Source organism: Megascapheus bottae, chromosome 27, assembly GCF_031878675.1.
Source record: "Megascapheus bottae isolate mThoBot1 chromosome 27, mThoBot2.hap1, whole genome shotgun sequence".
Lineage (NCBI taxonomy): Eukaryota > Metazoa > Chordata > Mammalia > Rodentia > Geomyidae > Megascapheus > Megascapheus bottae.
This window is the reverse complement of record NC_143535.1, coordinates 4,140,671-4,167,116: the sequence shown is the minus strand read 5'-3', so window position 1 is coordinate 4,167,116 and position 26,446 is coordinate 4,140,671. Positions and strand designations below refer to the sequence as shown.

Here is a 26,446-nt window from a genome sequence, read left to right as displayed (position 1 = left end):
AAGCTGCAGGGATTAGAGGCCCCCAGGGCTGGGCCAGTGTCTTAGGATGGAGACCTTGTCACAGACAGGAAGAAAGGAATGGGGTGGCAGGGAGAGGACAGAGTGGAGAGCCACACTATATCCTTGAGAGAGGGAATTATTGGAAAAGAAGCTGCACTCACTGTGAGAAGTCCTGGCAAGGGGCAGATGTCAACAGAGCTAAAATTTCCATCTTTGCTTTGATGGTGGAAATTTCCAGCGGCTCCTATCAGAAAGGCCCAGGTCTTTTGCTGGGCTGAGGAATGTTTCACTCCACGCCAGGAACCTGCTTCTCTAGATGTTCAGACATGTGCCTAGAACTTAAGCACAAACAAACCCCTAGGCCTTGGGTGTGGCGGACACCACCAGACAGGAAGTGCTAGTGATTGCTGTGTCCTGCTCCCGCTGGGGGGGCAGTGGGAAAGCAGCCTTCTAGCACCTAGTGATGGAGCCCAAGAAGCTACTCTAACGGCATTCTCAGAGAAGATGAGAAGATGCCTTGAGAGTCCGCCTCCACGTAGGGGAAAACAGACTAAAAAGTTGGGCATGATGGCACACACCTGAAACCCCAGCACTTGAGAGGCTGAGCCAGCCAGGAGCAAGCTTATGCGAGGCCAGCATGGGTTATGCATACCAGAGAACCTGTCTCAAACAAAAGCAAAATAAAAGTTAGGGTGATATGTTCCCCACCTGAGCATCTAGGGAGAGATGATTCCACTTATCGAGATCCGGTCAGTTCAGCAAGGCAGCCAGCTTTTACTGGTCGCATAGCAAAGAGTGGACAGGCATGGTAGTACATGTCTGTAATCTCAGTTATGTAGGAAGCCTTGGTGAGAGAATCACAGTTAGAGGCTGCTCCTTCCCCCAGGGCCAAACTCAAGGGCCTATTCAAAAAGTAGCTGGAGCAAAGAGGAGCCGGGGTTGTGACTCAGCTGGCATAGAGTACTTACCTGACAGGCAAAGTCCCTAGTACTACCAGAGATATACTGTTTGATGGGATAATTCTGATATCATGAAATGCACCATTTTAAAATGTAGAGTTTTATGGTTTTTGTCCCTATGGTCACTAAATTGTGCAGCCATCACCATTGTTAAGACCCACCATATATATCTATCTATAGCACAGATATATAGATATTCTATATAGCTATGGAGTTTGAACTCCAAGTCTTATATTTGGTTTTTTAACCATCTGAGCCATACACTCAGGACTTTCTCTACTAGCAATTTTTTTTTTTTGCCAGTCCTGGGGCTTGAACCCAGGGCCTGGGCACTATCGTTGGGTTTTCTCAAGGCCTCGCGTTCTACCACTTGAAGCACAGCACCACTTCCAGCTTTTATTTTTAATGTATGTGGTACGAAGGAATTGAACCCGGGTCTTCATGCATGCTAGGCAAGCACTCTATCACTAGACCAGACTCCTGGCCCCTATACTAGCTGTTTTTGAAATAGAATCTTAATTGATTTTTGCCTGGAATAGACTCCTCCTAAAGACGCTTCCTGCACAGCTGGGATGACGGGTGTGTGCTGCCATGCCCAGCTTTTGGTGGTTGAGAGGAAGGTCTCCAGAACGCTTTGCCTGGCCCGGCTTACATCTGTTACCAGTCTTCCTCCATCACATGATTCCCTTTGGGGTGGGTCTGTCTCTTGTCTTGCTTCCAGATCTTGGTACCGATGGAGCCACCCCACCTACCTCCACTGAGACCATCCATGCCCGCTATGCTGCCTGGCCCGTGCTCCCCACTGAGAGGAAGGGAGTTGTGCCTTCCATATGGGGACAGATTCCTTTCAGAGGAGTGGATGAAAAGCCCACTCTTGCCTTTTCCAGGAGCAAAGGCCTCTGCAGAGCCTAACTGTGACTGAGCCGTGCGCTGACTCCTGGTGCTTTCAAGATAAGAGACCCCTCCAGGAGTTGACCACGTTCACCTTCCTGGCCTGTGCCCTACCTATAGCTCTGAATGTTCTAGACAGTTCTACCATGGATCTGTCTCCATGGAGTCCTGTCTCACAGAGAGAGGCCTTCTAGCCATTCTTCTCCAGTTCAGCTAAGGGTTCCTGGGGGACAGCCATATGCCTGGTGTGCCAAACTACAAGAAGAGAAGATAAAAATTTAACTTTCAATGTAGCCACAATCTCGGGCTGACCCCCAAATTGGAGGAAAGATTAGGATCAGGTATCTCCCCAGAAGCCTAGCTATCTTCTGGAGTCAGCAATATTTTCACTTAACTTAAAAACAAAAACAAAAACAACTGGCTACATTTTCTGCAACTAAATATGTTCACATCTCCTTCTCTCTCTCTCCCTCTCCTGCTCCCCCCTCTCTCTCAAACTGCTGATACGAGGGCTTGACCTGGCTGTTTTACTTGAGCTATAGTTCCACTTTTGCCTTTTTTTTTTTTTTTTTTTTGCCATTCCTGGGGCTTGAACTCAGGGCCTGGGCACTGTCCTTGAGTTTTCTCAAGGTGGCCTCACTTCCGTCTTTTTTTGCTGGTTAGTTGGAGATAAGACTCTCACCGAGTTCCCTGCCTAGGCTGGTTTCGAACCATAATTCTCAGATCTCAGCCTCTTTAGTAGCTAGGATTACAGGCCTGAACTATGGTGCCCAGCTACATCTGTTCCTTTCTTGCAACCTCGAGGCTCAATTCCTTTTTCACTGTCTGCTCAGCCCCCCCCCCCATTACTCCACCCCTTGGTTCTCTTCTGTTTATTCAAGTGTACCCCAGAGTGCAAGAGCAGTGCTTTCTCCTCTCCCTCCCTGCCGTTTTCCTTCTCCAATCCTGACTTCCTTCTGGCTGCAGAGAAGAAAGAACTCAAAAGCAAGCTCACAACCATGCCACCAGCAACATACCTGTACATAGTCCTTTCCTGGTTTTACAATATGTCCTTTTTTCTTTAACGTGGAATTTTCCAGGAAAACAAAACGTTTAACTCAGGTGTGAATTTTAGAGACATCTCTGTAATATTTTATCTTCTTTAAAAGAAAAGAATTAAAAGAAAACAAAACCAAAGTGTCAATTACTTCCACTGAGTTTCAGAATGGGCTGGGACTCTACTGACACACTCTCTCTCTCTCTCTCTCTCTCTCTCTCTCTCTCTCTCTCTCTCTCTCTCTCTCTCTTTAACATTATCTTTCAAATCTCATTCTTTGTGGGCCAGTGTGTAGAGCCAGCCACAACATGAAGCCATCCTAAAAATGGTTATTTTTTTTCCTCTCTCTCTCTTTTTAAAGACTACATATCCAGAAAACTGTTGAAATACAAAGAAATCTCTATTTCTAAATAAATTTGTACAGAGATGAGATGAATGATTCCACTCTGAATCAGAAAGATTTACATTTTGACTTTGTGATTTTTTTTTCTTTATGGGACAGGTAGGGCCTTGAGTGCATGCAACAAAGTGGAAGCTGGAAAATTATTTCAGTTGTAACATGGTACCTGATAAGAGTATTACCTCACTTTTAGCCCCAGTAGATGCTAAGACATTAATACAGGGCCCCAAACTCTTCAGAACTCCCATGCTTTGGGCAAAAGGCTGAAGAGGTGAGGGACAGGGTTACTATCCCTTATTCCTTTCTCTCTCTCTCTCTCTCTCTCTCTCTCTCTCTCTCTCTCTCTCTCTCTCTCTCTCTCTCTCTCTCTCTCTCTCTCTCTCTCTCTCTCTCCCTCTCCCTCTCTCTCTTTCATGTGCTGGTCCTAGGGCTTGAACTCAGGATCTGGGCACTGTCCCTGAGTCTTTTTGTATTCAAGGCTCTACCACTTGAGCCACAGCCAGCTCCACTTCTGGCTTTTTCTGAGTGGTTTAACAGAGTTAAGAGTCTCATGGACTTGTCTGCCCAGGCTGGCTTTTTGAACCATGATCCTCAGATCTCAGCCTCCTGAGTAGCTAGGGTCACAGGCACGAGCCACCAGCGCCTGGCTACCATCTTTCTTATTTCAAATACGCTACCCATGGGCTAGTTATTCTCAATGGAAATAAGTTGTTATTTGAAGCAGAAGGTCATTTAAAAGCTACATATAAACTGGGCATCAGTGGCTCCAACCTGTAAACCTAGCTACTCAGAAGGCTGAGATCTGAGGATCACTGTTGGAAACACATGCAGGGAAGTCCGTGAGTCTCTTATCTCCAATTAACACCACAACAAGCCAGAATAGAGCTATGGCTCGAGTGGCAGGGCGCTGCTACACAGAAAGATGCTTCCACTGGGTATGATGTAGTTCAGGCCCCGGAACAGCACCTTTTTGTTTTGTTTTGTTTTTTCTTGCTGGTCCTGGGTCTTGAACTCAGGGGCTGGCATTGTCCTTGAACCTGTTTGTGCTCAAGGATAGTGCTCTGTCACTTGACCCACAGCACCATTCCTCGCCTTTTTTTTTTTTTTCTGGGTAGTTTATTGGAGACAAGAGTCTAACAGACTTTTCTGTCAGGTCTGGCTTCTAATAGTTATCTTTAGGTCTCAGCTAGGAATATGGGTGTGAGCCACTGGTACCTGAGAGTGACCTTGAGAGTTATCTGAAAGACCCCAGGCAGATTTTAAAATATGCCGATTTCTGGCTCTACACCCAGCCTACCAAGTCACCTAAGCATCACAGACTACACTATACCGTCAATGACTGGATACCAGTGGCCCGTGTCTGTAATCCCAGCTACTCAGGAGGCGGAGATCTGAGGACAGCAGTTCAAAGCCAGCCCTGGCAAGGAAGTCTGTGAGACTCTTACCTCCAATTAATCAACAAAAAAGCTGGGCTCCGGGGGCTCCGGGGGCTCAGCTTTGAACAAATAAAGCTAAGGGACAATGTGCAGGCTTTGAATTGCAGCCCCAGTGCCAGTGGGTGAGCGTGTAAATTTTTTTTTAAAGTTAACTTGTCCAGTGGGCACACCCAAGCAGCATTTTCTTCTTAAACCGGACTCCACTGCCCAGTTGGTGATTATGCTCAAATAAGGATAACCTCTAATTCTCCCCCCATCCCTCAGCTTTTCTCTATTAGTCGTTTGTGGGCTTGAATCCCCATTCACAGTCAAGAGGGAGGATAAGCACTGGAAAAAGCGCTTAGTAGGGGGAGTGCAAGCCCTTAGTAGGTGCTTAGCGAATGTCTGCGACTAAGCTGTTCCATCTTAGGGAGGGCAGAGTGGATAAGGGTTTAAGCAGCCAGCAACAAACAAAGGCTTGTAGGACTCAGATCACCGCCAGGTCCCCGTTCCCTGCCCTGCGCAGAGTCGCAGGACCCTGGCTGCAGCTCGCCGGCTTCCCGGGCCCCGCTGCGGCTCTGCGCTCCGTCCTCCCCGCCAGCAGGCGCCCCCAGACCCCCGGCTCGTCCTCCTCGCCCTTCTCCACCCTCCTCCTCCCCCTCCTCCGTCACAGCCTGGTCCTCCCCCCTCCCCCTGCTGCTTCCTGTCGCCGCGATCGCGGCCCCGGGCTGTGGGTGCCGAGGCCGGAGGCTCCCCGTGCGCTCCGCCAGGTAAAGGCGCGCGCCAGGCCGGGTGGGCAGCGGCCTGCCCGGGCCTCCGGCGGGAGACGGAGACGGGCATCCGGCCAGGCCAGGCCCGGGACGGGCGGGGCTCCGCTCTGCCCTGGGGCGCCGGGGCCTCCGGAGCCAGCTCGGTGCTGGGCGCGGGGCTCACGGGGCGCGGGGTCCCAGCCCGGGTCCTCCCGGAGCGAGGGCGCTGGGGGGCTCGGGCGTCCGTCCTCCGCCGCCCCTCGGCCCGGCCCCCGCCACCGCGCTGTCCCCAAGGTCACCTCGCCGCGTCTGCCCTGCCGGGTTTGTGAACGGGCCTCTGTTCCCCGCGTGGAGCCGAGGAATTACGATTCAGGGAACCCCCAAAGTGCGCCCCGGCTTGTCCAGCCGGCCAGCCGCTCCCAGGGCTGGCCGGGGACGCGGCCTGGAACGGGAGACGGGCCGGGGGCTCTTTTCCCTCGGGGCGCTTGGTATTTCTGGTCCTGGTTCTGAAACTTGGCCTACAAGTTTGCACACGACGGCTCTCAGACTCCTTCGGAGCCGGACGGGCTCCAGACCCGCTCCCGCCCGGCCCTGTTGACTTGTTTGGGGGGGACCCAGAGCTTTTCAGGCTGAAAGGGATTGGAGCACCCTATGCCTGCTAATGTGGTGGACAGCCACTGTGTGGGTGAATGGAAACCCGGTTTCAGGGGGGAGCAGGGGGGAGCAGTGCAGAGCAGTGCAGAGCAGTGCAGAGCGAGCCCAGCAAGGCCTCTGGCACAGCGGTCTTGGAAGGGGCCTGTGTGCTGAAGTGTGCTGGTCCGCAGATACGATTTCATCTTTCCCAACAGGGCCGGGAGAAGGGGTAGCCATGCAGAAAATTCCTGCGGAGATGAGACAAATGTCTGAAATGCTTTTGGACTTTTAAAATCAGTCCTTTCAGCACAGGAGCTAATGGATATTAAGAATGACATCTTGGTCAATGTTGGACGTTAATTATTTATGGCTAAATGTGACTCCACATGTATTTGTCTCAGTAAAAAAAAAAAAATTCCAAAGTGTAACTTACTTTGTTGCTGTTTTTAGTAAATAAACGCCTTCAGAGATATTTTTTTTGTATTTTAAACTGTATTCTCCTCTCATACCTCAAAGTCTTTGGCTTCCCTGTTGGTAAATATTTGAATTGGATTTCTGAATAGAAGCAGGACTCTCCACTTCCCGCTCTACTTTGAGATGTCTGGACTTTTTCGTTCTATATTTAGGTTGACCTCAAATTTTGATTTTGACTGATAAAACAATGATCCCAATGCAGACATCAGCTGAAATGAGTTCAGCTTAAAACCACATTAATCTGACCCATGTCACATGATTTCTAGTAAAAATCAAAATAGTGGTGCTTTTTTTTTTTTTAATGAGAGCTTGGCTTTTTCATTTTTCTTTCTTTCTCTTTTGCTGATGCTTGGGGAATCAAACCCAGGGCCTCCAGCAGGCTAGGCAGGTGCCACGAAAACTCTTTTGTGTTTTATTTTGAGGTCACGTAAGCCTCACAAAGTTGCCCAGGCTGTCCTTTGTGATTCTCCTGCCTCTGCCTGCGGAATAGCTGGGATTACAGGCATGCACGACCACACACCCAGCTTGCCCTGGAAGTTTTGTGAAGATGCTATGTGCTTTGTTGTCTGCATGTTGTTGCCTACAATCTGCCATTGCTGGGAGGTTAATACTGACATTTGCTTATTCTGTCTATCTAGTGTGATGTTGGATACCTACCAACTCGGACTGTAGTTTCCTCTTGCCAGCCTTTCCCAGTTGCCAACATGTTAACTCCAGGGAGCCTGGAGTTATAAAGGCAGTCAAAGTTAAATAGAGGGTTTCCGGAGATTGAGGAGGATTCTGTGTAGATAGGGAAGAAGGTTTCCATAAAGGCCATATGAGCACACTGTTCGGCGATAGCAGTGGGGACGTATACAGAAAGCCACCGCTGCTGTTTCCTAGGGTGCATTCTTGTTTGTCTGGTTTTGGTCTTTTCATCCTAGGATGGCATTCGCTCTGTGTCTGCAGGCGCTGGGCAGTCTGTGTGGCTGGCTCTCGCTCTATACGTCCTTCTGCTCCCTGAATAAGCACCGAAGCTATGAATGGAGCTGCCGGCTTGTAACCTTCACCCATGGAGTCCTCTCCATAGGCCTCTCTGCTTATATTGGCTTCATTGATGGCCCTTGGCCCTTTACCCACCCAGGTAGGTGGGGAACGTTTGAGATTTGTCATCTGGGGATAGACCAAGAATGGGACTTTTATTATTAAAATATTGCTGTATCATATTAAAGAGTAATTCCCATTCGAATTCATATTGTAGTCTTCCATCTTCTTTTCCACTCTGATTCTGATATTGTATATGGCATCTATGGTTTCTGCTTTTTTAGAACTGTGTGTGTGTGTGTGTGTGTGTGTGTGTGTGTGTGTGTGTGTGTGAGAGAGAGAGAGAGAGAGCTGGTTCGAACAGGATTCAAACTTGGAGCTTTGAGCTCTTGCCTAACTTTTTGGCTCAGGGCTGGCATTCTACCATTGAGCCATACCTCTGTTTCTGGCTTTTTGTCTGATTGGGCTTTTTTGGAGGTAAGGGCCTCTCAAATTTGTCTTCCCCCGCTGGCTTTGAATCCTGATCCACGGCTCTCTACCTCCTGAGTAGCTAGGATTACAGGCATGAACTACCAGTGATTGGCTTGTTATTATTCTACTTTTACACTTGAGATGGCTTGTTACAGTTTGCTCAATTTGAAGTTTAGAGTCAACATCACCATCTTCCATTATCCCAAACAGAAGCCAATAGAACACGTGGTAAACTATTTTTTTTCTTTATCATATCGTACATTGGAAGGATGTCTAGAGATCTTCATCCTTTTCTCCTTTTTGTTTATGTCTTTGCTTTATTTCCTCATCCTTTCTAATTATGAAAGAAGACTGGGTCACATGAATTACCACTGTGCCTTTGAATAATGGCAATGTTGGTGTTACTTTTAAGAACCTTGGGTCTGCTTTCTTCTCTGGCCTTGGGAGGTTTAATGGGTTTGAAAGTCAGTGATATAAATATCAGCAGGGGGTGCCATTACCAGGTGCTCAACTTGCTTCTCTCTCTCTCTCTCTCTCTCTCTCTCTCTCTCTCTCTCTCTCTCTCTCTCTCTCTCTCTTTCTTTCTTTGTTTCTTTCTTTCTGTCTGTCTGTCTGTCTGTCTGTCTGTCTGTCTGTCTGTCTTTCAGGGTCACCCAACACACCTCTCCAAGTTCACATGCTGTGTCTGACCTTGGGCTACTTCATCTTTGATCTGGGCTGGTGCATCTACTTCCGGTCTGAGGGGGCCCTGATGCTGGCTCATCACACCCTCAGCATCCTGGGCATCATCACAGCCCTGGTGCTTGGGGAGTCAGGCACAGAAGTCAATGCTGTCCTTTTTGGCAGTGAGATCACCAACCCGTTGCTGCAGATGCGTTGGTTTCTCCGGGAAACCGGGCACTACCACAGTTTCACGGGCGATGTGGTGGACTTCCTCTTCGTGGCTCTGTTTACAGGCGTGAGGATTGGGGTAGGGGCTCACCTCCTTTTCTGTGAAATGGTCTCACCCACGCCCAAGTGGTTCGTGAAAGTCGGAGGAGTAGCCATGTATGTCGTGTCCTGGTGTTTCATGTTTAGCATCTGGCGTTTTGCGTGGAAGAAGAGCATCAAGAAGTACCACACGTGGAGAAGCAGGCGGAGTGAGGAGCGGCAGCTAAAACACAATGGACATCTCAAGACGCACTAGCCAGAGCTTGCTTCTCAGGACGGATGGAGTTGGCACAGCCGTGGAAGCTAGGGCACACATAGGACTGGTATGGAGCCATGCTTAAAACACACTTAGTGTACCAAAAAAAAAAAAAGGGCTACATTTATTGATGGATCACTTTGATCAGCGCTCCAGCGAGGTATATGCAGTGTTAACACTACCTTCTGCAGTGCAGGAAGTAAGCCTCTGGGCTAAGGGAAAGAAGTTAAAGAAGCCCTTCTAAGAGGCGACCTTAGGTCCTTCTATTGCTGGGAACCTTGACATTCAGACAGCTTGGAGAGGATCTTAAAAAGGAAGAGTGCCATCTCATGTGCCTTTAGAAGGAGCTCTTCCAACACACGCGCACACACACACACACACACACGCACACACGCACACCCCATTCATTTCTGCTATCTGCGGAACAATTTACCTGCACCTGTGTGCTATGAAAGGGGCATGCTCAGGAGGAGGCAGGCCTTTGACATTCAGAGTCCTTCGTGTTGGGGCTCCGCGAAGCAGATCTGCTTGAACAACGTAGGAACACAAGGATGCCGGTAAATCTGGCACTGGTAGGGTGCTAACTACCATCTTAAAAAAAAATTAGGTAAACAATAAATTTATTTGAAAGCAAAAGGAAAATAGCTACAGAATCTTCATTTGGGGATGGGGGCCCCCAAAGAAGAGACCCCTTCTTAAATTTGGTTTTTGAGGCAGCATCTTTCTATGTAGCCCAAGCTCGTTCTTCAACCCATGACCACTCTGTCTCAGCCTCCTGAGTGCTGGGATTACAGACGTGCTGCCGCTATGCGGGGCTGGTTTTAGTCATCTTTCTAATGAACCCCCTATACTCACTATAGTGTGGGGACCTGAAGACTATTTGTAGGTCCCATGCTTTGCTAGGAGGGCTTCAGGGCTCAGCAGATAGCCTTACAGCTCTGATTTATGAGAATAAAAAGAGAAAGAAAAATCAACAAAAAGGGAAATTCCTGGGGCAGAGTCTAAGAGATGCCAGGCACTAGCTTCTAGAAACCTCTCCCATTTAGGTCAAACAGGATGAGCTTACAACAATGTTACATCAATAAAGACTCAGTGCCCAGGGCTATTTTTGGTTTTTTTTTTGGGGGGGGGGGTGGTAGGTTCTTCCTGGCACATACAAAATCATAGACTCTCTAGAGCAATGTAGGTATTTAGCACAAGCATATTGTTTGTGCAGACAGTTTAGGCTCAGTGAATTAGTCTTGGTAGTGGTTAGACCTCTTCTGTAATACCTACCCAGATGCCAGCCACAGGCCAACCTTGGAAGCAAGGCCTTTCCAAGGCTGGCAGTTCAGCTCTGCTACATCAACTCTTTTGTACACAAAATTCATCACACTAGGACTTTGGATGCAAGATGAATGAGGTGCAGTAGATTTACCAAGTCCTGTTGTACAGGTTCAGCCTGACCAGGAAAGCGATGCCAGTTCTCAGGGCTTTTGTGCATTAATCTCCTAGGCATGAGAGGCCATGACTAAATTCCATAGGGATTTACCATGTGGATTCCACTGGGCTTGAGATAGGAGTTCATGTTTCAGCTGTGCTGCATGTACTACAAGCTAAAATCAAAGACATTAAACGTGGAAACTGGCCTCAGAGTGATGAGGCTGGTTCATTCTACCCTCCTCCCTTCCCTCCCTCCCTCCCTCCTTCCTTCCTTCCCTCATTATTCCCTCTCTCCTTTCCTTTGACTTCAAATACATTCCTTTTTAACACTTAATTTTTTTTTTCTTGAGGTAGGGCCTCATTATGTAGCCTAGGGTAGCCTCAAACTTATGATCTTGCCTCAGCCTCCTGAGTGCTGTAGTTACAGGTATGTGATATCATGTCTAGCTCCTTTAAGTCTTCTTCCTACTTGTTCTCCTTTCTCTAAAACAGAGTTCACTCTCTAAGGACAAACTAATGTGACAAGGACAGAAGTGCAAGGAAAAAAGTATTTCTTAGGGAGATCATCTCCAGTTTGCTTATAGAAGAGGCAAGAATCAAGAATCATTTTTTAAAAATTTAGCTTAAGTCTGCTATTCACTTACCATGTCATTTGGGTAGACCACTTGTTAACTCTTGTTCTCATTTTAAATCTGTTGAGAATGAAATACCCTGTTGCATATTCCATAGAGGTACTATGTAGCCTTTTTTTTTTTTTTTTAAAGAGGTAGTCTTTAATGTAAAGGACTTTTTTTTCTTTCTCATTTTTGTCTAACTATGTGTACTGTGTAGCCCCTGGGTCGGCTTCAAACTTGTGATTTTCCTCTCATTGTTGAGATTACAGGTGTGCCTGACTCTAATGCAAGGCTTTCATGAAACAGTGAAGTATTATTTATTTATGGATTTATTGCTTACTTATTATTATTTTTTACCATGTTATTTAGACCAATAGTAACAGGTTAGCTCGTTCGATAAACTAGCGAATGGCGTAACTGAAGGTCAAAGGCCAGCAGGAAGTATCAGCCCTTTCTGCTGGTCACAGGGAATCTGAACCTATTCAGTGATCTTGAAAATAGTGTTTTGGTTCTAGAAACCAGACATGAGGGAGTGGCTGGATGCAAAGGGAAAGCAGGCGGAAAGGAATGTTAGCCATCAGCCTTGGAGAATGACTGACATTTGGTTGAAGAGTTTTGTTGGGCACTGGAAGAACCCAACAAACACGTCCATGATTCGCGTCCCAGACAGGGTGCAACTGGGGGCATTGGGATGTCGACACTGGGCATGCTGATTTCAGCAAAAGCCTAGTAAAAACAGTGATGTGGCCCATGAGCTAAAACAATGAAAATAATAATACAGAGAGAGGGAGGAAAGGAAAGAGCTGGCTCTTGAATTTTGGCTCAGTGCAACCTGTTCTACACCACACAGGTGAATACTTTTAATGTGGTGCCATACTTTTCTCCCTTCTTCCCTCAGAAGTGAGAGGACTGCAGATCTGGCTGTTTAGGGCATACTGATACAAGTGCATAGAGGTGTGTGTGTGTGTGTACAAGTGCATACACACACCAGTCCTGGGGCCTGAACTCAGGGTCTGGGTGCTGTCCCTTAGCTTTTTTTTTTTTTTCTTTCTTTCTTTTCTTTCTCTTGGTTTTTAAGGCTGGTACTCTACCACTTGAGCCACAGCTCCATTGCTACTACGTGTGTGTGTGTGTGTGTGTGTGTGTGTGTGTGTGTATAATTGGAGATAAGAGTCTTTCAGACTTTTCTATTCAGGTTGGCTTTGAGCCACAATCCACAGATATCCACATCCTCAGTAGCTGGGATTACAGGTGTGGGCTATTCAGTGACCAGCCTTTTTTTTTTTTTTTTTTTAATTTTTTTTTTAATGAGAAACTAGAATAAATACTAAGGGGAAGGGGTCCTCACTTTAGCTTTCTTGTTGTGATAGCTAATAACTATGAAAAAACTTCTCTGAGAGAAAAAGATGACTCAGCAGTGGAGATGTTGTGTTTTTACAACATAGGAAAAAGTAAGGGCCAATTAACTTCTTGTGGTATGGCCAGACAAAAGGAAATAAATCATTTGCATTTGAATTACTATGTAATAGTGAACTGCTCAAGAAGGGTTTATATGTCAACAAGATTTGTACTGAATTTTATAAGAATAAAAGTAACTTCTTATGAATGTAGAGCCTGTCTTTCAATTTTTCTTGTGATTTGGTGAAGAAGCTAAAAAATACTCTCTGGGCTTGTGGAAACGTTGCCATCTGTCTATACTTCCTGGTACCATTAGCCTGCTCATTTAGCATTAATCATTTCTACCTCTTTTTTTTTTTTTGTATCTGACTGACAATCAACATACATCAACATACTGACAACATGTTTATCTTCTCAGCAAATAGGAGGAACTGAATTCTTCTTGGTTCTGCAGCCTAGTTGGGCAGTTGCCTTAGAAATGATGGTATGAACTGGGTTAGGAGACGGCTTCTGGCTGTCCTGTGAACTGGGCTTCGAATGCCTAAAAAAGCTCTGGCCCCCAGAACATATATTAGTTGCAAGAGTACTTAAGCAAACTCACTGGCAAACTCCTTCAGAGAACCTTCCAGTGGATTAACGCTCCTGTACTATTTGTTGTTGTTGTTGTTGTTAATGTGTTCCAGTACTGGGGCTTGAATTCAGGGCCTGGGTATTGTCCCTTAGCTTTTCCTTAATGCTAGTGCAGTACCATGGGATCCACAGCCCCACTTCTGGCTTTTTGCTATTAATTGAAGGTCAGGGTCTCACAGACTTCCCCAGCTCACTTTGAATCAGATGCTCAGATTTCAGCTTCCTTAGTAGGTGTGATTACAAGGGTGAGCCACTGGAGCCTCGACCAGTGACACTGTCTTAGGTACAGGACTGTAACCTGAGGACTGGTCCACCTAGGTGAGACGGACTCTCCAGAAAGCATTTATTCCATAGGTAGAAACTTTAGAACAGCCAATAGATGTAAAGTGGCTTTCTCACTTTTTTAAAAACTAGTAGTGTCTTGGATATGACTATTAGCTTTAGAATAAATAAATTAAAAATATTAGCTTTGGAGTTGGGCACCAGTGGCTCGCATCTGTAATCCTAGGTATTCGGGAGGCTGAGAATTGAGGATTTTGATCCAAAGCCAGTCAAGAGAGACAAATTTGAGATACTCTCCACTTAACCAGCAAAAAGCCAGAAGTAGAGGTGTAGCTCAAGTGGTAGAGTACCAGCCTTGATCAGAGAAAAAACAAAAATAAAACAAAAACAACAACCCCCCTCCCCCCAAAAAAAACTAAGCAAGAACTCCAGGCTCCGAAGTGAAGCTGTGACTCAAGTGGTAGAGCACCAGCCCTGAGCACAGAGGCACAGGGATAGCGCCCAGGTCTTGAGTTCAAGTTCTATGAATGACAAAAAACAAAAACAAACAACAACAACAACAAAAAAACCGAACCACAAAATAAAGGGTTGACATGGCTGGGAATGTGGCTTAGTGGTAGTGTTTGCCTTACATGCATAAAGCCCTGGGTTCCACTCCTCAGTACCACAGAAACAGAAAAAGCCAGAAGTGATGCTATGGCTCAAGTGGTAAAGTGCTAGCTTTTAGCAAAAGAAGCTCAGGGACAGTGCCCAGGTCATGACTGAGTTCAAGCCCCAGGACTGGCAAAAGAAAAGAAAAGAACAACAAAAAACCAAAAACTCCAGGCCCCCAAATCAAGCTAGAGTACTACTAGCACACACACACACACACACACACACACACACACACACGAGACAAGTAACAACCCCTCCCATTCTGCAGTGACTAAGTTCTGCTCATTGAATCCTTTCCTTACCATCTCCTGAAGCTTTCCCACAGTCCAAAACCCTGCTTTGCTAGATCCTTGGGTCTGTTAAACTTGGAAAGGTCTTGAAAGCAGCTTGCCAAGAGGTTTTGTATGCAAGGGAGAGAAGATGAATTAGGACACATTCCCAGTTTGTTTTATTCCCGAAGCTTAAGGACAGAGGCACACTTGAAGGGTAAGATGGGGACTCATTTTTAGAAGGCTTGATTTGATGAGTCATCGGATGTCACTCATTTGATACTGACATTGTCACATTATTAAAATAGGGGACAATAAGACATGTGGTACACTGAAGAAAGCATTACTAAGTCTGAGGATGAGGTTTGCGTTTGGCTTATTGAAGGTAAATGAATGGACTTCCTTTGCCTTACAGGTGGAAGCAATTTCATTAGTGTTTAGGACAGAATCGTCATTCTGGGGTCCACCAGTAGGTGGCAACGTGTCCAGGTCTGCTCATTAGGAAAGCAGCTTGGAACTCTAATCTGCTTCTCTTCTTTCCAAAAATAAACATTACAAAATTAGCTGGCTGTGCCCTGAACTTAAAAAAAAATCCAGCAATAAAGAGAGTCATCTTTGGTCTCTGTTAATTCTTTCCTTTTATTATATATGTATATATATTTTTACCCCGTCTCTAGTCAGTGTGACCTCATGCATCTATTCAAGGATTCTGGAGTGCTGTGGAATGACTTTTAGAAACAGCATTAGTTAGGAGGTAATTATTTCCTCTGGCTGCATCCAGTGTTTATTAGATTTGATTCCTACAAGATGGCTGAAGTCCCTTTACCACCGACCCAGGGTTAAGCTCACAAGTCTGAAGACTTCTGAAAGGAAGAGCCATTTTTGAAGTCTGTAAGGCAGGATTGGAGAACTCTATTGGATGTGGTCCTCCCCGGCTACAGGACTGGCTTCTTCGGCCATTAAGCTAGACGAGACCCTATCAAAGAGAAGAGAAGCGGGAGAACACACTGGGGACCTCTCCAGAGCTCCCTACCGCGACTTACTGCCAAGCACTTTTTTTTTTTTTTTTTTTTTTTTGCCAGTCCTGGGCTTGAGCTCAAGGCCTGAGCACTGTCCTTGGACTTTCTCAAGGCTAGAGCTCTACCACCTGAGCCTCAGCACCACTTTCGGCTTTTTTCTATGTATGTGGTACCAAGGAATGGAACCCGGGTCTTAGTCCATGCTAGGCAAGCACTCTACCACTAGGCCAAACTCCCGGCCCCCAAGCACTTTTTTTTTAATTAAAGATTTTATTCACATTGACTTTTACATCCTATTTCAACTGACATGTTTAACAGTGTTCAAGAAGGGAATCTGTATACAATCACGGGCACTTAGTTTTCAGAACATCATCAAAGTCATGGATGCGTAATAATTTATGAAATAAAACATGTCTGTGGAGTCGTGGGTTTTTGTGTCTATGTACTTGTGTTTGTATTTACAGTGTGCCCGTTCACAAAGTTGGTCAGGTGGCCATGGGAAGCGATCTCAACCCGGCAGGTAAACCCTTCCCTCGGCCCAGGCAAAGCGGCCTCCACGCAGCCAGGACCCGCAGCGGTCAAGGCCCTCGGCGGCCCGGCGCGCGCGGGGCAGGAGCCCAGCAGGTGCCCAGGTGAGCGGCCCGCGCCCGGCCTCGCAGTCTTCCCGCGGGGCAGGAGCCCAGCAGGTGCCCAGGTGAGCGGCCCGCGCCCGGCCTCGCGGTCTTCCCGCGGGGCAGGAGCCCAGCAGGTGCCCAGGTGAGCGGCCCGCGCCCGGCCTCGCGGTCATCCCGCGGGGCAGGCGCGGCGCAGGGGCCCAGGTGAGCGGCCCGCGCGCGGCCTCGCGGTCATCCCGCGGGGCAGGGGCCCAGCAGGTGCCCAGGTGAGCCGCCCAGGCCCGGCCTCGCGGTCTTCCCGCGGGGCAGGGGCCCAGCAGGTGCCCAGGTGAGCGGCCCGCGCGCGGCCTCGCGGTCATCCCGCGGGGAAGGCGCGGGCAGGCCCGCTCCGGGCGCCTGGGCCTGCGCGGGCGGCCGGGGAGGACTCTCAGGACGGGGACGTGCCCAGGTCTGGGGGTGGGGGTGCCATTCCCATCGCGGACTGGGGGATCGCTGGGGAGGGGTGTGGGGGATGGCGACGGGGGGCCTCCTCCCTCCTTCCGCCCCGCAGAACTACTTTTTCTGCGGCCCGTCGGAGGGGCTGGGCGGAGGCGGCCCGCGCGAGCGGGAGGCGGACGCGGAGCGGAGGGATCCCGGCGGGGCGGGGCGGCTCCCCCGTCCGAGGGAGGAGACCCCCCAAGAGGAGCCGGCGGGGAGGGCAGGGCGCTCCGCTCGCGCGCTCGGGACGCGCCGGGGCCGGGGAGGCCGAACCGGAACCGGAACCCGCGCGCGGGCCCGCAGTGGTCGCCGGCCCCGCCCCTCCGGCCCCGCCCCTCCCTCCCCTCCCTTCCCCCGCCCGCGGGCGCCGCCTCCGCCCAGCGCGCGCTCCCGCGAGGCCCCCGGGACCCGGCGCCGGCCCCGCGCGTGTCGCCGCCCGCCGCCGCCGTCGTCGCCGCCGCTCTCCGAGCCGGGCTTCCAGACCGGACCGGACCGGGACCTCCCGCTCCTCACCGAGCCGCCGCCTCCCGGAGCGTCGGGGCGGAGCCGCCGCCTCCGCCGCCGTCTTCGCCGCCGCCACCGCCCGCGCCGCCTGCGGAAGAGTCCGGGCCCCCGCGGGATGCGGAGCCGCCCGCGGCGCTGAGAGACCCGGTCCTGTCAGCGCGGGCCGCGGGGCCGACCCTGCCCGCCGCGCCCGCCGCGCCCGCCGCGCGGCCCGCAGCCCGGGAGGGGGAGGGCGGCCAGCAGCACCCGCGGGGCCCGGGCCCGGCGACATGGGGCGGCGCCAGCCCGGCACGGGACGGCCCGAGACGCGGCCGAGGCTGCGGCCCCCCGCCGCCCGCGGCAGCGCCCGGTAGAGCGGCGCGGCCCCAGGCCCCGCGGCCCCGGCCCGGGCGGACGCCGCTCGGCCCTCGCGCCCGGGATCCCGCGGACCCCGGGCTCCCCTCCGCCTCCAAGTTTCCTTTCTCCCCGGGAGGACGCGGCGCCGGCCCCGGAGGTCGCCTTCCGGCCGGCTTTCCGGGCCGATCGGGGGGAGGTGGCCGGCCCCGCTCCCGCCCGCACCCCGTGGCCCGGACCCCCTTCCCGTCGGATGCCCTGGACGACCGAGCGGAGCTCTGAGCCGGACTCGCGCGTCCCTGCCCGGGACTGGGCCTGATCCCGGAGGACCGGGGGTGGGGCGCGGCGCTGCTGGAAAATGCGAGTTGGGTAAACGGAGGACTCGCGCCAGAGGCCCCAATGAGCGGCACACAGTCAGCTATCACCGACAGGTGGGTACCCCGTCCCCGGCCGGGCCCTTCCGTTCCGAAACCGAGTTCTGCTGCTGTTTGGCTCCCCCCCCCCCCGTGTTCGGATGTAGGGAAAAGCGTGATTGCGCCTTGCAGTCTGCAGTGGGAATCCGGGCCAAGTGCTCAGCTGGGGGACGGTCAGTGGCCGACCCCTGCCGGCGTGGGGTAGCTCTGCAGACGCGGTGGGGACCCCGCCGCAGGGGGTTCTGCCTGTGAACTGAAGTTTCCGCCTGCTGCTGCTGCTGCTGCTGGGTGCTCTGTGAATTTGTTCTCCCCGGTGAAGTGTCGACCTGCACACAGTGTCTATTAATTATCTAATAATTTTCCAGAATGTTGACATGACCAGTAAATCACAGGCTCTGGCTGCAGGCAGTCATCCAGGAGCTGAAAGAAATGAGGGGAGATCACAGGGCTGGCTTGCTTTTAATGATGCCATTTTAATATTTCATCCTCCAGAAACACTGGCGTTGAGAGGATAGGAGCCATAAGCCTGGTCCAAGCAGGACAGGTGGATGGGGTGATAGCGGACCGGGGGCTGTGCGGGGCCCTTGAACGCCTCCACAAGTACAGATTCCTTTCCTCGCCTAAATTCTGTGGAATAGCTGTAAGGGGCCAAAGGGTAGTGGTTCCCACAGAGCACTTTATTCCTCAGTTTAATCGTGACACTGTGTGTTAGGCCCTGATTTTAGGCAGCTAACATTATTTTAAGTCACCCTTCAAGCTATTACATCACTTAAAAAAAACCCCACAAAAACCTCATATCAAATAACTGAATCACAAGGCCAAAAGCCCTTTGAAGAAAGTGCTCCTGTGGAAAGTGGCTTAATTTTCAAATAAGACAGTTTCACCCAATTGTAAGACTCGTTTGTTGATTTTAAGAGGGCCAGATTCCATTATCATAGCATAACAGCTACTCCAGAAGCAGAACTTCCTTTCCTGTGTCACATGAGTGTTCACCTAAAATATTCCATTAAATATTTAAGCGATTTATGTACACCCTTTGTTTACACACTATGAAATGGATGTTTGTTTCTAGTGAACTGATTTTTAGCTTTTCTGAGGAGTATGTCACTTGAGTAGTGACAGTGCTTTTCTTGTTCCTCTCTAGATTTCTCCTGCTTTTCAGGGTCTTTTGCTCCTGAAAAGTTACTTTCAAGGGTTTCGCAGGTTGTTCAATCCTTGTTCCTGATCCTGTAAGCAAGAAATCATGCCAGGAACTGATGTTGTGTTGATTTTCATTGGGATGCTGGGGATTGAACTTACAGAAGTGAGGGGGTACCAGCTCATTCCACACAAACATCACCATGTGACTTTTTAGACCTGAGTAATGATTTTCTTTAGTTTTGCATTTCAGGGATTTTCTCCTTTTTATTTTTCCTGGAATAAAATCTTTAGATTCGTGTTTTTCTGTAGCTCAGCATAAAAACATCTAGTAAGCATCATTATTGAAAGCCAGTCTCCATACCCCTCCTAAAAGGAGAAAAAAATAGCTTTGATTTATTTGTATATTTATGTAACAACAGTAAGTGTACATTACATGAAGTCAAGTATTGTAGAGTGACTTTCAACACTGGGAAAAAGTTGTTCACATTGGTGAAGGGAAGCAATTTGACCAAATGTTTATACTAATGTTTTGTGGGGTAAGGCCAGAAAGATAATTTCTCAGTTCAAATCTCTACCTAGTTGTATTGGGCAACTGTACCATTTAAAACAAGACCACGAAATAAAAAGGTATCGGTTCTTGAAAATGGTTGGAGAACCTGCTATTCATCAAGCATTGATTAAAAAGATGGATATTGTAAGATTAATCAGGAAAATGCACTGGGATTAATATTTTTGAATTGGTTTAGATGTTGCCTAACTCCCTCCCTCCCTTTTCCTCTCCGTCTCCTTCTCTCCTTCCTTCCACTTGTTTCTTCTTTCGATAAGGAAAATTAAAGAGAAGTCATTTATTTTTGCTGAGAACTGTTTCTTAGAAATTTATTATTGTTATGTTTTATTGGCAGTAATGCTGCTGGCTTGTATTTAAAGCTCCATGCTTGCTAGGCAGGCACTGTACTTGAGCCATGACCCCTAAGCCATGCTAGTGCTTTTTTTAAACTTTTTATTATTATTATTATTATTTTTTTTTTTTATTTTCTTCTTGCCAGTCATGGGGACTGAACTCAGGGCCTGAGCACTGTCCTTGGGCTTTCTCAAGGCTAGTACTCTACCACTTGAGCCACAGTACCACTTCCAGCTTTTTTCTATGTATGTGGTACTGAGGAATTGAACCCGGGTCTTCATGCATGCTAGGTAAGCACTCTACCACTAGGCCAAATTCCCGGTCTTACTTTTTATTTTTATGATGATTATTTTTCTTTAAGCATTTCTTATTTTGTAAAGTAGCTATTTCTCTTTAAGACAGTATTTGTTCCTGATTTGAATGTATGTTGAGGTGAAATCTGGAAGTACTGGTTTAGTATTATTTCAGTGCCAGTGTGCCTTAACAAAGTTACGTGTATTAGAATAATTTCTACCTTCCTCTCAGCCCTGCCTACTCATCTTTCTTCCAGTGTGTAACTCCCTTTTCCAGTAGCTATATTTTTCTGAATGTAAGACCATTGGCAAATTAATGGTGCCAGTGTAGTGTTTTAGAGATCCTTTCGAGTTTGAAGTACTCTATCTGGTATGGCTTTGTTCTGTAGAGTGTGCAGAGCCGCAAGGCCAGCTGTGTGAACTGGAGTTCTTTCATTGTGGTGCTTTCTGACTACAGAGCCTGTCCGTTGAAATCAGACTTAGCTGGCTTTGGGCGTTGTTCTGTTTTGCAGTTTGTGGCAGGCGACACATGGCTGAACAAGATAAGAAGGGTTTTATTCTTGTGTTAGGGACGTGCTGAGGCTGGGATGGAATTCAGCTATGTTTAGGTCCTGATTGGTCACTTTGGATACTTCGAACTCGGTTACATCCTGTTATTATTTTGCAGTTAAATTAACATATTCATTTGTTCCCTTCTCTTGCCTTAAGCTTGTGCTGCCCAGTCCTGATTTCTTCTTCTTTTTTTAAACTTAAAATTCAAAGTATGTTCGAGGCAATCAAACAACTTTTTAAGAAGTCTTAAGTAGTTTTATGGATACTTTCCAGTCTCTTGCTTTGTCACTTCCATGAGACCAGGAGATTAACTTCGTTGTTTAGAATCATCACTAGGAAAATGGTGGAAAATCATCAGTAGGAAAATGGTAGAAATGTTGCTTTACAGTATGCATTGATTGTTGCATTCAGACCTAAAATAATATCCTGATTGTTTCCAAACCTCCTACATGGCTTCTTCTGTCCCTAGAGTTTAGATTCTGTGACATTTGGAGTTTCTTCTGAGAGGTAGAGACTAAAGTGATTCCAGGCTAGCTTCTGTAACAATTGAGTGTGTGTGTGTGGGGTGGGAGGGTGGTAGAAGTACAGGCAAGAAGGTTACCCCAGGGTCTTCCTAGAAATAAATGGGTTTTTACTTTGCCTAGGGCTTCCAGATTTTGCTGTTTTATAGATAAACTAAGGCTTTTGATGCACTGTAGTTTTTCTTAGCATTGAATCCAATTTTAATCTTCTTTGAATTAAGCATACTTAATTTTTTTGTTGTTGTTGTTTTGGTCTACCATGGGGCTTGAACCCAGGGCGTGGGTACTGTCCTTGAGCTCTGTCACTCTTCCAGTTTTTTTGGTGGTTAATTGGAGATGAGAGTCTCATAGACTTTTGTGCCTAGGCTGGCTTTGATTCTCAGATCTCAGCCTCCTGAGTAGCTAGGATTACAGGCCTGAGCCACTCACACCCGGCTTGATTTTTAAGCACACTATTTGAGTGAGTGTGGAAACCTGTAACTTCATACACATATATCCAGCAATTAGCATTTTCATTTCTGATTTTTTTTTTCTGCAAAAGTTACCATGTTGCTTTTGGGTAGAAAACAAGTTTGTGTTGGTATGTTTTCAAGGTTGCATGAGTCATAGGAAAGGTGAAATTAATTGTAGCATTTTCTTGTAAAGCCATTCAACTGGAGAGTACAAAATCGAAATTGGGGACAGGAATCACAGTATTATCTTGGCATTATTTTTATCTTTAAAAAAATTGCTCAGTATAAAATCTTGATTCATATAGGTATGCAGTAATGCATTTACTTGTACAATTTCACATGAGTCAACAGGTAGAGTCCAAAGTTAAGTTAAAAACAATGTTCCTGTTTATTCAGGGAAATGACAGGGGAAGTTTATTTGAAATCATTGCAAAAGTATGTTTACCTGGAGATAGCACCTACCATTGCTGGTTTCTAATTGTTAACTCACAGTGTGGGGCAGTTTCAGTTTTCCATGAAAGTGAACTTGGTGGCAGGTATTTGTAGAACGTGTAAATGGTGAATTTACAGGTGATTCTGTGGAGGATTATCATCCCAGGCAAAGTGGTTGTCTTCCCTCCCCCCCCCCCCCCCCCAGGCTTCCAGAAGGGTTAGGAATTGCTTCATAAATCATGTGGGTCACAAAAACAGCAGGGTATTTAAAAATGTTTCTCTGGAGGCAATGACAGGGAGGTTTTTTGTTTTTTGTGTTTGTATTTTGGTTGCTTGATAGCTATTAGAAATGTCTCTTCTGGGGATGGGGAGGTGTATAACTCAGCAGGGGAGGACTTTCTTACCATTTAAGAGGCCTGGCGTTCTAGTCCCAGCACTGTCAAACAGAAACACCTTCTTATATAATTACTTATCTCTCAGAAATTGACTTTGCCACATTTTCAGTGATAGATAACTCTACGTCATTTGGTCTTAATGTATTAAGATGTAAATTAGATGACATTTTAAAGTTTTGTTTACGATGTGTCCCTTTTCTCTTTTAATAATTAGAATTCTTCAGAATAATACCATTGAGAATTTTAAATTGGAAAACTTATACTTTTTTTTTTTTTGCCTTTTTCTTTGAGTAAAATACTCCAAAGTATGTCATGATGTCCTCTGTGGGTATAGGGCAGATTATGTGTCTGTCATTTTTACGCTTGAAGACCACTCAAGATTATAAAATGGGGAAGGACAGACTGAAGATTTTTTTTTTTTCTACCAGTGTGAAGATGCAGCTCAAAGTCCCATGCTAAAGCAAGCACTTCTTGCAGTATTTTAATCTGGATTTTCTGGCTTTCTTTTTATTTTAGATTGTTATCTTTTATGTATATTACTTTTCTCTTCTTATGTAATTTTTCAGAGTTGGAGTTTTGTGTTTCCTCCTGGATGCTTACCCTGACTTTGAATGTCTCTGGAGGATAAAGATACTGTCACTTCCCCTGGAGCCTGAACAACAAGCTGATGGATCTTGTAGTCAGGAAGCTCTTCCTGATCTTTACCTCAGGCTTCCCTTTTAAGTTGTCCATTTTGTATACTTGCTGTACCAGGCTAAGTCATGCTCTCCTCCCATGTTACGCTTCTATGACTCTAAACAGCTCAGATGGCTATCCACCACTGTTCATTCTTCTAGTTTTTTTTTTTTTTTTGTCTTTTGAAAGTGTGTTTATTCTTTTATTTTTATTTTTATTTTTTTATTATAATTAGTAAAAGGGTTACATGATATTTGTCAGATAGAAGGTGCATTAATTCACATACATTGATACCCTTTCACATGTCTTGGTACCCATTTCCCTCCCCCCCATTCTTCTAGTTTTACTTTTTGCTTAGTCAAGTTGTTAGAGTTTCTGTTGCCCCGTGATCGAACTACCAATATCTTGCTCAATATTTTCCTAGCTTTCTTCCAAGTTGCTTTCAGTACAACAGCTGATAATTGTGTAGTCTGTCTGTACTCTTTTTAGAGAAACAAGTTCCAACTTGAGTTTTACTGTGATTCAGGACTCTTTGAATTTCTTCAGAAAATAACCCAGATTATAGGTAGCAAGAGCCTAATGATTATTTAAATTCATTTTTATTTATTTATTTTCAAGTACTGGGGATCAAATCCATGGCCTCACACATGCTAGCCAAGTGATTAATTACTGAGCCCCATCCCTGGCCCCTGTCTATTTTCCTTCTTAGAATGGATGTTAAATGTGTCAATTACATGAAACAAACGTTGTATAGTCAGCATAAATACCAAATCAATTAAGGGAAAAATTGCTTAAATTATGGAGGCTTCCTTATGAAATTTCATTCACAGTAAGGCCCAAATGTTAATAGATATTTCAATTATGTGACCAGAAGATAAAGTACAGAAATCCAAAATGTCGGGCAGGAGCTTTTACCAATTAAAAATCAATCAGAAGTGAAGACAAAATAAATTAAGTGAAGATATGTGACTATAGCTGTAAGGTAAAATATCTGCTGCAATATATTGAGATGCATCTGGAAATTGTTTTTTTCCCTCTGGTGGCTGTTCAGTGTGTGTTACCTTAAATTTTATGTCATCTTTCCTTTCTTTCGTCTCCTGTTATATCTTTATAGTAACGTAAAGAAGTAGACCTGTTTTGCTTAGCAGTATTTTGCTCAATAAAATGAGCTATTGTTAAAATTGGAAAAGATGTTTTACTTTCTTGCTGTTGTATGTGTAAAAATTATTAACGACAAAGAAGTAGTAAGAATTATTTAAATTATTATAAAATATAATGAGGGCTTTTAAATTATTTTATTAATGACATTTTTCTTTGAAACTTTTTTTAGTTAAAAGTATGTAAGTAGATTTCCTTGTTTCTTTGGTATTTATTTCACTAGTAATTTTAGAATTTTGGAAAAATGCCCAACAGAAAGCATTTTACTTTTTCCACTTAGAATGTCTGGAATATCAAGATAGCCATATATGAAAGATGTTTATAAAACAGTGTCTAACTCCAAGAGAAGTCCGGTGAAGCTGATGGCTAGAATAATTTTTATAGGGTTTTAATTCTGCAGAGGTATAACATGACTTGCTAAAGGTCAGATGCTGTGTCCAAATTGCATAAGCATGTATTGTTGTTGACTTTTAGTGAAAGAAGAAACACACTTAAGTTTATCTTATTGAATTATCATGCACCAGTGCAGCTGACAGTTTAAATTCATACCAAAAGCTGGATCTTTTACTAACTCAAATGCTGACTCTTGTTTTCTTTCTTTCTTTCTTTTTTTTTCTCCCCAAAATCATAGTCACATGTCAGGCCTGAGTGGCCTCCCACTGTTTAGACACAAGTAAATATAATGGCCAGCAGGGGGTAAAAATGTTTCCCTTCTTGGGACTTTGAATAGCAATTCACAGGAAAATCAGAAACACTTAAGAGGCTGGGATGGTGGCACACACCTGTAATCCTTCCACTTAGGAGGTGAACAGGGAAGGATTTTGAGTTTGAAGTAAGACTGGGCTACCCAGCGTGACCTGTTTAGTAGTTACTTGTCATACTTTTTTCTTATGATATAAAGCGTAGTGTAGTATTTAAAGATAACTGCTATGAAACTACAGTTTAGGTAAGTGCTGAGTTTAAATATACTCAAAAAGAATTTTACAGATTTTCAGTGGATTCAGAAAATATAGATTATTGTATTCTCAAATCTCAGACTTGATTAGCATCTTAAGAAATTACGCCTAAAATTGATCACATAGTACAGAAAGTGGCCATATGTTGCTGTCCTGACTCATGACATATCTCCCCAAATACATTTGAATACCCATAGGAAATCCTATGAAGGTGTTTAACCATGTTCTCTCATAAATGCTGGCTGTGATCTGCCTGGGTTGTGGTTTGCCCAGTATACTCTGTGGTTTACGCAGAGGAAGTGGTTCTTGTGGGTGAAGGTCTGATCTTTTTGGAGATTGTTGGTGGCACATGCACTGTCAGCTTATTTCCTGTTTCATTGGCTGTTGTAACCAGATTTTTTCAGGGTAAATATTAAAGGACTATTGAAATATTTTGGACAGCAGGAAGATAGTTACAATGTTGTCTAATGTCTATCTTTCAGGTATATGAGGGTTAAATTAATGTTTGTGAATGCTTTGGGAGCCTAGCATGAAAAGCACAGCTATATTCCTAACCATATTTTGTAGATTATTACTGTTCAGATCCTGTTTAGCTGAAGCAAAAACATGTTCATGGGATAAAGTGCTATTCTACTTACTTGATTTCTGTGGCAATTACCAAAAGAGTTAAAGTTAGAATCTTATGTAAACTTTTTCCTCTTCTAAAATTTTATTTAAGTTCTCTGTGAGTAACTTTAATAGAGTAATAGATGCTCTGTATATGGTACTGGAATGCTCAGAGCTTCCGCATCCGTTCGACTGGAATACTGAAGAAATGAGTGGAGAGATGGCCCTTGGTGGTCAGTAGGTACACTACACACCAGCAAGCCCCTCTGTTTGCTTTGATAAACCTGAAAATAAGTAAATTATAGGGTTGCACATATGCTGCTTTTTCTTTTGAATTTATTACTTGACATTAAAAAAAAAGCAACTGAATATTTTGATGGTACAATGAAAGTTTTTGGTAGTGTTTAAATTTAAGTTGTCAACCAAATTTTTGCTTTGCTATACTTTATTGTTTAATTTGGAAAAGGATAAATAAAAAGTGGCCCAAATGGTCCAAGTA

At 46.0% G+C, this 26,446-nt stretch overlaps 3 protein-coding genes across 4 annotated transcripts in view; all 3 read left to right on the top strand.

Annotated features, from left to right (window-relative positions):
- Positions 1-2,988, top strand: part of Pou2f3 (POU class 2 homeobox 3) — a 53,394-nt gene extending 50,406 nt beyond the window's left edge. Inside the window, exon 13 of the mRNA XM_090319789.1 lies at positions 1,681-2,988. Coding sequence (XP_090175915.1) covers positions 1,681-1,720 — 40 coding nt within the window. The 3' untranslated portion in view covers positions 1,721-2,988. The remainder of the gene's footprint in view (positions 1-1,680) is intronic.
- Positions 2,989-7,454: 4,466 nt separating this feature from the next.
- On the top strand, positions 7,455-9,616 carry Tlcd5 (TLC domain containing 5). Its single transcript, XM_090319788.1, has 2 exons — positions 7,455-7,680; positions 8,699-9,616. Exons 1-2 carry the CDS (start codon positions 7,482-7,484, stop codon positions 9,235-9,237), a joined length of 738 nt encoding a protein of 245 aa, XP_090175914.1. The 5' UTR covers positions 7,455-7,481; the 3' UTR covers positions 9,238-9,616.
- A 7,917-nt stretch (positions 9,617-17,533) lies between these two features.
- Positions 17,534-26,446, top strand: part of Arhgef12 (Rho guanine nucleotide exchange factor 12) — a 107,503-nt gene continuing 98,590 nt past the window's right edge. For both annotated transcript variants that reach the window (XM_090319326.1, XM_090319325.1), the window contains exon 1: positions 17,534-17,884. In XM_090319326.1, coding sequence (XP_090175452.1) covers positions 17,853-17,884 — 32 coding nt within the window. In that variant the 5' untranslated portion in view covers positions 17,534-17,852. The remainder of the gene's footprint in view (positions 17,885-26,446) is intronic.

What these genes read in the sequence shown, in the direction of transcription:
- Tlcd5 (XM_090319788.1), top strand. Translation starts at nt 7,482, where the DNA reads ATGGCATTCGCTCTGTGTCTGCAGGCGCTGGGCAGTCTGTGTGGCTGG. An exon ending in TTGGCCCTTTACCCACCCAG is followed by an intron (nt 7,681 to 8,698) that starts GTAGGTGGGGAA and finishes TCTGTCTTTCAG; the next exon opens with GGTCACCCAACACACCTCTC.